At 47.5% G+C, this 14,401-nt stretch overlaps 1 protein-coding gene and 1 long non-coding RNA gene across 3 annotated transcripts in view; one reads left to right on the top strand and one right to left on the bottom strand.

The window, feature by feature from the left end:
• Positions 1 to 14,401, bottom strand: part of Ncf2 (neutrophil cytosolic factor 2) — a 31,731-nt gene that overhangs the window by 1,517 nt on the left and 15,813 nt on the right. The window contains exons 5-14 of the mRNA XM_034513292.2: positions 13,185 to 13,292; positions 11,472 to 11,531; positions 10,230 to 10,273; positions 7,516 to 7,657; positions 7,266 to 7,334; positions 6,152 to 6,227; positions 4,522 to 4,547; positions 3,865 to 4,016; positions 3,598 to 3,709; positions 1,203 to 1,380 (exon numbers count right to left, since the gene is read on the bottom strand). Of these exons, the coding sequence (XP_034369183.1) occupies positions 1,203 to 1,380; positions 3,598 to 3,709; positions 3,865 to 4,016; positions 4,522 to 4,547; positions 6,152 to 6,227; positions 7,266 to 7,334; positions 7,516 to 7,657; positions 10,230 to 10,273; positions 11,472 to 11,531; positions 13,185 to 13,292 (967 nt within the window). The remainder of the gene's footprint in view (positions 1 to 1,202; positions 1,381 to 3,597; positions 3,710 to 3,864; positions 4,017 to 4,521; positions 4,548 to 6,151; positions 6,228 to 7,265; positions 7,335 to 7,515; positions 7,658 to 10,229; positions 10,274 to 11,471; positions 11,532 to 13,184; positions 13,293 to 14,401) is intronic.
• LOC143443691 (uncharacterized) lies at positions 4,023 to 13,903 on the top strand. 2 transcript variants are annotated; one of them, XR_013112874.1, is made up of 3 exons: positions 4,023 to 5,047; positions 5,505 to 7,803; positions 9,877 to 13,903. It is a non-coding gene; the product is annotated as an uncharacterized LOC143443691 (long non-coding RNA). The 2 variants fall into 2 exon arrangements; XR_013112873.1 differs by having other exon boundaries at positions 5,505 to 13,903.

The raw sequence follows: 14,401 nt of genomic DNA, 5'->3' as shown, positions 1-14,401 counted from the left end.
AGCAGTTGAACTCACTCCCAGCTCCATGTATGCTGAATTCCGTTTCCCATTGTTATCTTGAGTTCAACACAGGGCCCACTTCCCAGCTTAAACCAGAGACTTCCATGAGTCATAGGATACAGTGTCTACGAAAGGTTTTTCTTGTGCGATCTCTGTTATTTTGCCTGACACCACTACCACACTCACCAAAGTTGGATGTTAAACAGAGTGGTGCTGCGTTCTTAAGCCCAGTCCTTACTGATTTTCCAATGTCCTTTGACAGAAAACTTTTCTTCTTTATATGCTCTATCCAGGTAAGCTTCAGATCTCTTGGTCTGTTAGATTTACTGTTTTAATTGGCTGTATGCTACCATGTATCACTGATGCTCAGCATTCGTGAACAGAGGAATGGCTCAACTGAATCACAGCAGTGCTTCCTGATAGTAATTAGACCAGTGTCCCCTGGGAACTGCTGAGAAGTGCATCTGACCCAGACTCTGCAAGATGGGCCAAGAAACTTAACCCTTCAAAGGCTGCTTAGGCATAATGATTCTTCATAATGAGAATCACTGAAGACTTCTTCAGTTACTGCTTCACTTTTGTGTGAGGAAGTGTGTGTGTGTGTGTGTGTGTATGTGTGTGTGTTGTGTTGCCTAAGCTTCTGCACACACAAGGGTCAGAAAAAGTTGAGTGTCCCACTCTATCCGTTGTTCCTTTAAAATGGACTCTCACTAAATCTGGAACTGAGGTCAGGCAAGTCCCACCAAGCCGCCTGTCTCTGCTCCCATAGCACTGGAGTTAGAGGTGTGAATGTGGCCAGATTTTCACATGGATGCTAGCACCACCACGCTACCCTTCCTGCCCATGTCACTGTGTAATCCCTAGGTTCCTAATCAGGTAAGTCACTGGCAATTGTCTGCCTCTACAGCAGAATTGGCCTCCCCTTTTCTCTGGAAAGTACTTGATGGTTTCTAGCAGAGGCAGACTAATTCCAGCCAGTTACATTCTGGAACAGTCAGTATGTTGTCATTTTGTGCCTAATAAAGTAACAGACAGTAATAAAAATAATAAATAAAAAATAAAGTAATACACTTTGAATTCCTAGAAAGATAGGAATTCAGCTGAAACTATTGGCTAAGAGTTGTTTTCCTTTGTCTGCCCTTGACGTTGGTTTTGCTGATACATGCATGAGTCTGGTTCTGTGGCTTTGGAGTAGCACTTACCATGGGATAGTACCAGGATTATATCTCCTTCCATAAACTCCAGGTCTTCTGGCTGGGCAGCCTCATAACTGAAGATTGCTACCACCTGGGTCCCCTCCTTAGGCTGAGGCTCTGTTGTCTGCTTATTGGCATCAGAGTTTTTCCTTTCCTTGGGTTCATCTACAAGACCTTGATCACCCTGAAACGGTAAGGGGCCTATTAAATTTGCTAATTCGTAGCCAGCAAATATTGAAAACCACTAATGGAAGCAGTAGATGCTCAGTACCTCCTCACAGTGCTAACACATTCGATGAATACTGAATGGGTAAATGAAACCGAAATGTGTGCAGAACCCTATGTGGCCCTAAATTGCCTTACATAATAAACCTTACAACAGTCCCAGGGTAGAGTAGGCATTGTTATTTTCAGATTGGAAAATAATTTGAGCCACAAGTAAATAGCAATCTGTGGTATAAATTCAGCTAGTTTTTATCATATTTTGGGGGGCTGAGGGGATGAGAGGACAACTTGGGCAAATCACTTCTCTTCTCCTGTGTGGGCTCCAGGCTCAAGTCATCAGGCCAGCCAGCAAATGGCTTTTCCTGCTGGTAATTCTGCTGTCCTTAACTAAGCTTAGCATTGAATTCACCCCTTTTCCCTAGCACAAACATTAAGGATCTATCTAAAACCTACTAAGATAGCATTCCTTCGAGCCAGCTCTAGGTAGTTCTGATAACTCTCTAAAGCTTCAGAATGATGACTTTTAAAAATATTTTGAGACAGGAGTCTTGCTTTGGTAGCTCAGGGTTGCCTGAAAGACATATTTCTTGTTTTAGCCTCTAAGTTATGAGATTGCTGATGGGTGGTACCATGCCTAGCTGTTCTTTAAGGTGGTCCAATGTGGTGGAAATAGCCCCACCAAGTCTACACTGGTTTGATTTGGCTTGACCTAGTTTGGGTTTTGTTTTCTATTTTATGTGTTTTGTTTTCGTATATGTCTGTGCACCACCTGTGTGCCATTTGGTTCCTCTGGAAGAGCAACCAGTCGATTAACTGCTGAGCCATCTCTATAGCCCAGTCCTAGGATCCTAGGTTTTCATACCTGCTCCCATTTACAAGCTGTGGGTTCCTGTGTAACTGTATAGCGTCTCTGAACCTGTTTCCATACCTGATGTTGAAACTAAAGAATGAAATGAGGGGCCATGGCATCATGACAGTTGGCCCACTGAATCCTACTCTTGTAGCAAGTCTGTCCAGGGAACCTGGACGTACTGGAATCTGGCTGCTGGTGTCTACATGTTGCTACGCTAGGTGTGCACACAGCAAATGGCAATTTGCTTTGCTTCTCCTAATCAGTGGGTGAGAACAACGGAACAGCCTCTGTGGGCAACAGTGGCAGAGAGCATCAGCAGTGATGAGCCTGGATGGCGTTCTAAAGGCATGCTGGGAGTTTGGGGGTGGGGGAGATCAGTATATAGAGATGAATACAGATAGACTGGCCTCACTGAAGGGATAATTCACAGAACATTTTGAGTGAAAGCATTTACATTTAGAGTAGAATCCTCCCTAGACAAATGTTCCCCGACAGAGGAAATTGAAGTTACCCACACAGCGTACACCATTTAACAGTCAAAAGGAATGGGATCAAAATCCACTTTATAGGCTGACAGAAAGCAAATGGAATCACCATAGGGGGACAGATTGAGAAATGGGAACTTCTCTCTGGAAACTAAGGGACAAAGTTCAACTGTCCGCTCACCACTGTCACCGCCATTGTCCCTTCTAGCCTCTAACTTTTCTCCTGATTCCTATGAATCCAGTGAGACCTGTCTAGACTTCACAGCTAGTAAGACAGCTTGGCCTTGTCACTACAGCATGGTGATAGAGCCAGGCTCTCCACCCCTGAGCAGCTCTGGTGGCTAGGTCAGGTCATGTGACCTTTCCCTTATTTCCTAAGTTACACCATGTAATATACCAGCATGTGTAGGAGCACTGGGAACTTTAAGAATTCCTTCACAGAATGCACTTGGCTCAGGGTCGAACCATGATCAGTTCTCAATAGATGCCGACTCTGCGGGAGAGGCTAATACTTCTTCCTTTGTGAAAGAAATGCTTGCTGTCTCCATTCATCCTCAAGTGTTCCTCACAGGAACCCAAGGTGAAGAACAGCTATGAGCTCCGCTTAGCTGTAGCTTCAGGCCTGTCCTTGTTGCAAGTGATGGCCATGATCCTTGACCCAGTCAATCTGGTGGAGACAGCTTGAGGCTTGCTATGCACTTCTGGGCCCCACTCATCTGAAGCCTTCTCCCTGCAATAACTGGATGAGCCCGTAAGCCACTGTCCCCATCACTGAGCCAGTGTGTGACATGCGGGAGATGTTGGAAATGGCCTTCAGTGCCCAACTCCCTCCACTCACCACTGTATGCTCACACCAAAGAGTCAGGCAGTAGTTTTTCACTTGGCTCCAAGCATCCTTCATACTTTCTTCTGACAGGAGCAGAAGCTCGGTGCTGTCCCGACGCTGATAGCTGGTAGGGATGATGGGTAAGGACCAAGGCAGAAAGTATCAACACAGAAAACATCCCATGGCCAGTCCTCTGCATCAGACAAGACCCACCCTACCCCACCCTACCCTATCATCCACCCCTGCTGCATCCCCAGATGCCAGCTTCATGGGATTTACCTCAGTTTAGTATGTTCTGGCAAGAGCTCCAGCTTCTTAGACACCATGTTCCGGAGCTGACTGTAGGGGAGGCCAGGCTGAGTCTCCATGACGACTGTGTATTTGTAATGCACCTTGAGTGTGTAAGGCATGGGCACACTGAGCTTCACTTCCTGAGGGAGGACGAAGAAAGAACACCTTAGAGTCTGAAGCTGTTGGCAACATCCTGGACCACCACAGTCTTCTACTACCACTTTGTGTATAGGCACTAGGAGTGCTCCAGGGAAAAGGGGGGTGTTTAATAAACAAACAACTGCTTTTTACCAGTTAATAATAATTTACCAGTTAATAATAAATGTTATAAAAAACCAAACAACTGTATATAAATAAATAAATAAATAAATAAATAAATAAATAAATAGTAAATAGCCAGTTTCTGCATTCCCTGAGAGGCCTTCAAAGGGCTCCAGTCTAACACACTGAGCCAGAAGGTTCTACTGACCCATGTGCTCAGCTAGGGGCTAGGATGACCTGTGTAGGGGTCCCTAGTCTGTTGATGGAGTGTCAGGTGACAGCCTGTTCAACCCCTTTCATTGATTTTCCACAATCTAAGAGATATCCCACGTTAGACAAGCCACGGTCACCCATCTTCACTTGGAAATAGAAGGAAGAACCTACCTTGGGCCCTTCTTTTTGCTTGTGACCTAAATGGAAAGGAAGATGGTAAACAAACACTCACAGTGGCCCTGCCACCCACAGTGCCCATCTCCCTACCCTTGAACATCCAGGGTGGACCTGGAAGAGCATAGAAAGCACAGATATGTGAGCAGAGCTGGTGTCTGCTTCCAGGGAGCTGCAGGTAGGTCACCATGGGGACTGGTCCAAAGGGCGGTTACGCCAGGAGGATTCATGCCGGAGAGAAGGCAGACGTGTGATGACCCCAGGGCAGAAGCACCAGAACAATTACCATTTCAAGGTCATGTTGTTTTGTGTATGTTTGTAGTCTAAAATGCACAGTATGTTACCACAGTAGTGCATCTGTAAGAGCAGTCCGAGGCTGTTTACTACTTAGGATGTAAGAAGCTCTGCACAGCTGATTATTAGAACCCCTTAGGGACTTTTACTAACATCAATCAAAGGCCTAGGAACGTGGTATTCCAACCTTTCCGGTGTGTGTTCCTTTGTGAACCTCCAGACAGAAAAGGTAAGAAGAAAAAAACTGTGTGGGACACTGAATGGGGCCACTAAGGCATTTGCATGTGGAATAGGTGATATTATTCATGGTAGATGTTCTGGATGGGAAGTACACTCCTTAGGCAGAAGCCATGCTCGTTCACAGGGGACTTAGATCCAGGTAGGCTTGATCGTTGATCTCTAACGTGGAGTAGGGGTAGAGAACAAGGCAAATACATGATGTAAAAATGTGTGCGCGTGAACAAGGGCACACGCCCTGACATGGGTAGAGGCCAGAGGACAACTTCTTTGTGGTGTGGATTCTCCAGTTCCTGCTTTACGTAGGTTCTGTTGATTGCACTTGGGCAATCTCAGAATTGTGCAGCAAGTGTCTTTGGCTATGGAGGCACCTGGCTGGCCCATAGCTGCTGTATTTAAGGGAAAAGTGTTGTTGTGTTCAGTATACCCCACTTTGCACTTTTCTGTAGGCTTGCAACTTTCCAAAGAAGAATGCAGGGGAGGGCCACCAAAGCCGTTTTGGCAATCAGGTGGTGGTGAGCAGGATGTCTCTGTCATCTACATGGCAGTCTGCTGAAGCTCACCAGGAACAAAGGGTCGTCATTTTCCCACCCCAGATTATGAGGAAGCCTCCTGGAAAGATCTCCTATCCATACCTTCCAGTGGTCCTTCGTTCAAGCCCCAGGGCTCTGCTCTACAGACATGCGCACCTCAGTGGTTTGACAAGAGCTGAGGTGAGACAATGCACTTGCTGCAGCCTTTCTTCTCCCAGCTGCTTTAGGTAGTTAACAAGGATCATCTGGTGACTGCTCTGATGGTGGCCACTTACTACCCCTTCATCTGCACTCATTTCTAAGCAGGTGAGGGCAGGGCACTGGCCTCATTTCAGTGGGGGTGATGGATGGTGCAGGCAAGACCAGGCTCTGGGAAAAATGTAGTCATAAAGCAAGGTGCAAGCTGGATAAAGCAAGGGGCATAGTGGGTAAAACAAGGTGCATGCTGGGTAAAGCAAGGGGCATGCTATGCAGAGAAACCAGAGTTTCCTAAATGTCTCTGAAAACAGCTGTCTGTTTTCATGAAGCATCTGAGAGAGAGCTCTTTCCCCACGGACACCAACCTGGTGACAACTGGAGTCTTCCTGGGGGACTAGAATTAGGAGGTGGTGGAATATTGGTTTCCAGGGAGGTGTCTTCCTGGAGGTGACAAGAGGAAACAAAAAGATCAGACAAAAACATGAGAGAGCTTCCTTGGAAAGAAGCTGGATGCAAATGGCTTCCTGAAAGTGTAATGATATGACCCAGGGAGGTGACTAAGGAAAGGGGGACTAATTCTCAGCAGCAGTAAGAACCCTAGCACCTACATACAAAGCCCTTTGCCATCTTTTCAGCCATGTTGAAAACCCACCAATGTCAGGTGACACGACATGCTTCTGTCTCAGCAGCAGAGCGTACTGAGAAAGGGAAAATCCCATTTCCCATTGGCAGGGAATTTGAAACTTCAAAACACCTCAATTTTATGACTCAGCAGGGGGGCTCAGCACACGTGTGTCTCATCAGTGTGGAGAGAGAATCCTGGCTGTCATCGGAGCACTCTGTGTAGCTAAGGATGACCAACTTCTGATCCTCCTGCCTCCACGTCCCACGTGTCAGGAGCATATGGCATCATGTCTGATTTGTTCAGTGCTGAAGATTGACCCAGGGCTTCTTTTTTTTTTTTTTTGGTTTTTCGAGACAGGGTTTCTCTGTGTAGCCCTGGCTGTCCTGGATCTCACTCTGTAGACCAGGCTGGCCTCGAGCTCAGAAATCTGCTTGCCTCTGCCTCCCAAGTGCTGGGATTAAAGATGTGCACCACCACCGCCCGGCGACCCCAGGGCTTCATGCATGCCACGCAAATGCTCTGCTCTGCCAACGGAGTACATCCCCAATCTTTGGTTTCCTTTTCAGTGGCATTGTACCAAACATGTTGACTGTTCTCCCTAGGAATACCGAGCCCTAACTGTTAGGCTTTGCTGCCTAAGTCTCCCTGACCAGGAGGACTCACAGATGTGGGCCAGACCAGTAGAATAACTTAGCTCTGGGCATCTGATACCAGTCTGAGTGGCCCAGAACTACTGAGTTGTGTTTTTTTTTTTTTTCCCCATGACAGGGAGGCTGTCCCTTTCATGACCCTTTCAACCCTAGAGAGTTGTGTGAAGCGTGAGAGAAACAGGATAGGCCTCAGCACAACAGTACCTGGGGCTGCGACTGAGGGTGAATCCGAAGCTCAACTGGCTCCAGGTAGTTGCAAGGGACAAGCCCCTTCTGCAGCGACACATCCCAGAATCCAGAAGGGAAAACAAAGACTCATTAGTCCCCAGAACACAGAACAACCTGCAGCCATGGGTAGGGACAGCACACAGGTGATAACCCTTGGGAGTTCTGCAAATAACGCAGCAGATGCTGTCCCTATGTCCTTAGCACCTCCCCGACCCCTCTCCAATACCTGTCCATTGAACATGACTGTGGCCCAGTTATCACTGCCCTTCTTCAAGACAAAGACGATGTTCCCAGGCATGACCTGTAGTTCTTCTGGTGTCTCTGGCACAAAGCCAAACAACACACGGTGTGCCTCACCTTCCAGAGCCCTGGGGGGTACACAGAAGACAGAGCCCATCATTCAGCTTGGACCACATCTCCGTACTGGAGAAGCTTGGTGCTCACTCTTAAACGCTACATCTTACTGCCTACAAGACCAGTGCAGGGTGCTGCCTAGGACCCCCGAGAAAACAAGGTGAGAATCTGTACGTGAGTGAGTTCCATAACCACACAGGAATTCCCCTTGTCCTCGGGGAATGTGAGGTGATCCAAGAACCCGAGATGGGCACAGCCTTGTGTGCCCGTGCACACAGTAATGTGATGATGCTCACGGAAGAACTGGACACACTGCATAACATGCTTGTAACTCTTGTAGCCTGTGGTGCGCCACCAGATCCAGACTACATTCCTTTCCGCTAGCACTTAATGAACAGAACACTCTGTGTACCACACCAGTCCCCATTACTCATCCATTTTATTTTGTCTTTGTTTCTTGAGACAAGCTGGCCTGAGCTTTCAGCAATCCTCCTGCCTCTTCCTCTCAAAGGCGGGGATTAGAAATGTGAGCCTCTGTACCTTGTTCATTTCCCTAGTAAGTCAACTTTCACGTTTTAACATAAGAGCCAACTTTACAGCTTTGGCATGAACACATGACCGCTCTCAGGGTTACCCTTGCGTTTTGGGTCCATTGTTAGTGAACACAGAAGGTGTTTGAACAAGCACCATGACACTGTGCCAATCCTTCCCCCAAAGATAATATTTTTGCTTTATTTTATTGAGCTTGCTTCTTTTCTATTTTTCAAAGCTTTAGCTATTGTGTCGAGGGGTGGGGAGGGTGGGCATGTGTGCCGCAGTGCACAAGCAGAGAGGTTAGGGGACAGTTCTGTGCAGTCATTCCTCTCCTTCCACCTGTATGTGAGTTTGAGGATCCAGCTCAGGTCAGCAGGCTTGCACAGGCAACGCCTCTCCCCTCTGAGCACCCCACGATCACGGTTTTGTTTTTGTTTCGTTTTGCTTTAACTAACATACACAGTATTAGTTTGTTTGGGTTTTTTTTTGTTGTTGTTGTTTTTGGTTTTGGTTTTTTGAGACATGTCTCTCTGTGTAGCCCTGGCTGTCCTGAAACTCACTCTGTAGACCAGGCTGGCCTTGAACTCAGAAATCTGCCTGCCTCTGCCTCCCAAGTGCTGGGATCAAAGGCGTGCTCCACCACTGCCCAGCACGTATTAGGTTTCATGCTGGCATTTTTTCAAATGAAGTTTGATTTTGTTGATCTTTCCTCCCTCTCTTTCTCTCAAACCCCACTCCCCCTTCCCCAGGACCTTTTACACACACACACACACACACACACACACACACACACACACACACACACACACCCCAACCTCCTCCTGCTTTCATGTCACAGGTGTCCCATCACCCTCTCCCTCCCTTTCTTTCCTTTTGTACTCTCCTGGCCTGACAGATGATCCTGTGTGGACAGATAGCTACTGAGTGGCTAGCAGGCAGGTGGCACACCTCCAGGATATATGTCCCTGAGGGGATGAATCTCAGGCCGTGGGATTGCCTCATGCTGCTTAGAACGAAAAGCAATTTAAAACTTCCTGTGGTTGTTTCTTTGCTTGTTTTTCAGACAAGGAGAGGGATTATTTGGCTCTAGCTGAGGCCGGCCTCACTCCTTATCCTCTTTCCCCTCTAAGGAGGAAGTTAGTTCCCAGGTCTTGTCTGTGGTAGACAGGAAGTATGGGGAAGGCAGTGAACAGGCCAGCCTTGTGGGAAGGGATGGAGAGCCAGAGGAAAGCCAGGCAATGAAAGGCACAGTGGAGAAACTGCAGCTTCTTTGCTTTGTGTTAGCCATGTCCCTCCCCTTCACTGACCCCTCAAGGTCCCAGTTACTCCTCCACACACCTGGAGAGTCTCATTCATGCCACCTCAGTGTGTGAGGAAGGCGGCCCAGGAAACCGCCCGTGCATGGATGTTCGTTCTGCTCAGCCCTGCCCTTGTTGGTGAAGTCCTTGCCCGGTGTGGGGAATGTAGCCTCTTCAGCCTAGAGAACTTGGGAATGAGCTCCTTCAAGCCCTTCACTTTGGCATCACCTGTAGCACCCCCGTACCCCGCCACACACACTTTTCCTGACCCCCCTTTATTAGAGGGGGAAGAAGGCTTGCTTTGTTCTTTAGAAGGATTTTTTTTTTTAGCTGAGGTTAGGCCGCTTTGCTTCTCAGTTTACTGAATGACTTCCTTTTCTTGAATCTTTCCCCTTCTTCAGAAAACGTGTATCAATGGTGAGTGACAACGCCCACACAGGAAGGAGACTCTGATGGCTTCTGGGATCTAGAGAGCTTCTGAGGGGCCTGTAGTCAGTACAAAACTGAACTAACCTCTCTCACCTCTGACCTGGGCTTCACATCAATGGCTTCCCATTCTAGGGTAGCCATGTCCACTGGGACACCAGGTTGCTGCAGCTAGGCCCTCAGTGGTCACCTTACCCTAAGACTCCCATTCCAACGACATCACTTGGTTCTAGCCTTAGACAGAAGTCTACCATCCTTCAGATCCTCACTGTCATCAAGTCAGACATAGAGTGTGGGCATTCTGCATGCAGACTTAAATCTAGCTTACCTGAAGATCTCTGGGGTTTTGGGTCTGGGCGGAGGCTCTGCTGACTGTGGAACATTCAGGAAAAATGAAGGGGAGGATGTCCAGAGAAAGAGTGAGGGGGAGGGAGAGAACAGACTGTTAATGGTAATTTGGAACGTTGCTCCAGATCCAAAAACAAAGACTTCTTTTCTGGGTGGTCTCTTGGGGGAAAAGGCACAATTCGGGAAACTGAAAGTCTGCCACCCACCTAGGCGTGGGTGTCACCACCAGTGCAGCAGCTACAGGACCCGGAGCTGGTGCCCAGAGAAGGTTTTGTTGACCTGGAGCCTCAACTGGACTCTTTCCCAGTATTTTTCAAAAGCTCTGTTCTACAATTAATGTTTGCCACAGTATGTGACATTTCTGGGTATTTAAACTCAGCATCTACCAGCCAGACACGAGTCTCCCTTTAATGTATACTCCCTGTTCTGCACTGAAGGTCATAGAGCATGCCATCTGGGACTTTCCTTCCTTGTCCTCTAGCTGGGCTGGAACTCTTGGGACTGCAGCCAGCCTTTCTCCAAATTTACCATGCCAAAAGGAGTCAAGGAATCTAGATACTGGCCCTCTTTCTGCCCCTGTGCTCATCCTGTCCCCACGGCCCAAGCACAGGTCACATTATGGTCAGGCAGCAATCATCTTGCCCCATATTTGGAGTGGGGATCAGTGCTACCCTAGAGAGTATATATAAATGGCAGGAAGGTGATCAGGTCCTTTCCTCTGCTATTGCTGATGACCCTTCTTACCCATCACCAAGCCTGAGGTTTCCTTAATCTGCTCCACTGTCTTCCTGTTACAAGCTTTGTCTGTCTCTGCCACATGCTATCAGGGACCATCTCTCTGGACCCAGCTTGGGCTGGCACCCTGCCTTGTATCTCTTGTACAGGAGCGATGGCTAGAGAGCCAAGAGAGTCAGGGTCCCCAGGCTCCAAGCCTTGGTATTCCATCCCCCGCAACCCACACTCCTGAATGCATGGAGACGCTTTATTACAAAGTGCAGGAGATGCTCGAAGTCTCATGAGGGGATCAGTGGGTCTCTTAGGACTTGAAAGAGTGGATTGGGATTTGGAAGAGCCCAGTGATATAGCGGGAGAGCAGGAGACAGAGCTGACAGGGCGGGCTCCCGACCAGCCATGTAAACTGGGACTGAGAGTAGGGGTCAGGGTGTGATCACTTTGTCAGTTCCTCTTACAGGGGCTATTTCCCAGAGAGATCTGGCCTCACCTGTGGCTGCAGAGGGGCGAAGCCAGAAAAGTTGTCTTGGTGAACCACAGATGCTACAACCTGAAACAGACAAGAGAGGGTGAGCACGCTGCTGCCAGCTCCTTTTGCCCATTGTCTGTGTTCTTCCACAGAGCCATTCTCACTCGTGTAAGTTCTGGAGGGAGATGGGAAGTAAGGCATCTCTTCTGAATTAGAACTTTCACTCTCTATTTTAGTAAAAAAAGAAAAGCTGCTGACATTCATATAACAGCAAATTAATGACCATTTTAAGTGAAAATTCACTGTCATTTCATACACCTGTCTGGTGCCAAAACATCTTAATCATCCCCTAAAGAAAATGTTGGAGCTACTAAGAAGATTACAGTCAGGGCTGGAGAGAAGGCTCAGCAGTTAAGAATACTGGCTGCTCTTCCAGAGGTCCTGAGTTCAATTCCCAGCAACCACATGGTGGCTCACAACCATCTGTAATGGGATCTGATGCCCTCTTCTGGTGTGTCTGAAGACAGCTACAGTGTACTCATATAAATAAGATAAATAAATCTTTAAAAAAATAAAATACATTAAAAAAAAGATTATAGTCTCCTCTCCTAGCCTGGCAACATAAGTTGGTAAAGACTTTATATAAATAGAATTATATAGCATGTGCCTTTTCTCCTCGTTTTTCGTGTGTGTGTGTGTGTGTGTGTGTGTATCACATCTGGGAGCACATTCGTGTGTATCTGAACATGCAAGTAGAGGTTACAGGTTAATATAAGGACCATCCTCAATTTCTCTTCCACCTAATTCAGTGAGGCAGGGTCTCTCAGTCAAACTCCGAGCTAACTACGATGGGTAGTCTCACTCACTTGAGGATCCTGTCTTTACCTTCCGACTCTGGAATCGCCATGGCTACCTGCCGACTAGGCAGGTCCAAGGGATCTGGAATCCAGTCCTCATGTTTACACAGCCAGCACCTTAACATCTGAGCTCTCTCCCCAGCCCTCGACCATGGCGTTTGTGTTTCTTCTAGACAACATACATCTCCACCCGTGCGGTAGCATGCATCAGTACTTTATCCTTCTTGTGGGTGTGTAGTCCGCCCTATGGACATGTCACACTGAACATATCCATTCGTGTATTGATGGCTCTTTGGGGAGTGTCTCTATTAGTCTCTGTGATTCTGCCAGGTCCAGCCATCCAGACTGGGCAACTCACATGCCCAAGCTGTCAAAAGTCAAATGCAGATTGGATAAGGTCCTACTGCCTCACCTCAAGTCATGTCTGAAAGAATTTAAAACCTGTGTTCAGAAGAAATGCAGCTAAAGAAGGATTCTGGGCATAGGACTGAGAAAACGGGAGGGATTACCCAGAATTCTGAGCAGTATATTGCAAAAGCATCGAGCCAAGGGCATCATCTCCTGCTGGCCTTCTCCCATAGCACTCTCCAGACTCTCAGTGAGCCCCCACCATGTCATTTTTCCTTTGTCTCTGTCCCAAGATTCAGCATCCCAGGAGAAACCTTAGGAGTTGGTGAGGGTTGGGATGATGGAAGAAGCTGGAGGATCCTGAAGAGATTAAACTGGAAGTGTTTGTTCCTTACTGTCAACAAGATCCTCACTGCCATCCCTGAATGCCACAAGGCAGGGAGAGGGGGTGTGTCTTCTTGAAGTCTTTCTGCCAGGCCCCATGCAATCCAAGGCACAGGAGAAGTGGAGAGATGGACAGCCCACCTACCGTAGCCTTGCCCAGATAGTCCTTTTTGGCCAGCTGAGCCACCTGCCTCTCGTTTGGACGGAACAGCCTACCCACAGGGATCACCACGGGCTCAAACAGCTTCTGCTTCTGTAAACAGAATGTCAGTCACATGTCACTCAGCAGTATCCGGTTCATTCTGAGCAATACTCTGTTAGATGAGCTCGTGTGAGCATCATCATAGATTGTGCCTGGACAAACTTGGTGGTTCAGTTATTGTGGAATATGTGATTGGTTGGCCAAAACATCTTTGTATCTCTCAGGACTGTATCTCTTTGTCTGAGAATGGGAGTGATAAAACCATTCCTGCTTTCCTCATCAAATGGACCATGGGAAAACATCTCAAGAGAAGTGCTCTTTCAAACCATAGAGGCTTGTTATTTGAGAGGGCTATGCAGGAGCGGTTGGGTTTATTTATTATTAATTCTTTGAGAATTTCAATGCACTTTGATTGTGTGATGGTTTGTATGTGTTCAGCCCAGGGAGTGGCACTATTAGAAGGTGTGGCCTTGTTGGAATAGGTGTGTCACTGTGGGTGTGGGCTATAAGACCCTCATGCTAGCAGCCTTCAGATGAAGATGTAGAACTCTCAGCTTCTCCTGCACCACGACTGCCTGGATGCTACCATGTTCCCACCTTGATGATACTGGACTGGACCTCTAAATCTGTAAGCCAGCCCCAATTAAATGTCCTTTATAAGACTTGCCTTGGCCATGGTGTCTGTTCACAGTAGTAAAACCCTACCTAAGACAGATCGTATCCCGCTAACTCCTCCTCTTCACTCTCCTTAATCTCCATAGCATTGTGTCCTTTGTTTATTTGTTTGAAACAGGGTCTTGCTGTATAGCCTTAGCTGGTTTGGAACTCACTACATAGACCAGGCTGGCCTGGAATTCACAGAGATCTGTCTGTTACTGCCTCTGGAGCATTGGGATTAAAGGTGTGTGCCACACACACACACCCCCCCATATTCAGCTTCTTTCTCTTTTTAAAAATAATCCCTTAACTCCAGTTTGTGTTATTTATATTCTTCTGTATGTGGCTCTCCACTGGAGTATGGTAGACCTATCAGGAGACACACCCCTTTAAAAAGACTAGCTCTCCTTCCCTTAGAAGCCACCAACTGTCCGTAGCTCTTCAATTAGGGGCTCATGAACCCCTTTCTGCTCCATGCTAAAAGGTTGACTGGCTTGATCCTC

This window comes from Arvicanthis niloticus, chromosome 10, assembly GCF_011762505.2.
Source record: "Arvicanthis niloticus isolate mArvNil1 chromosome 10, mArvNil1.pat.X, whole genome shotgun sequence".
NCBI classification, from domain to species: Eukaryota; Metazoa; Chordata; class Mammalia; order Rodentia; family Muridae; genus Arvicanthis; species Arvicanthis niloticus.
The sequence above is the reverse complement of the archived record's forward strand: the minus strand, read 5'-3'. Positions and strand labels throughout refer to the sequence as shown.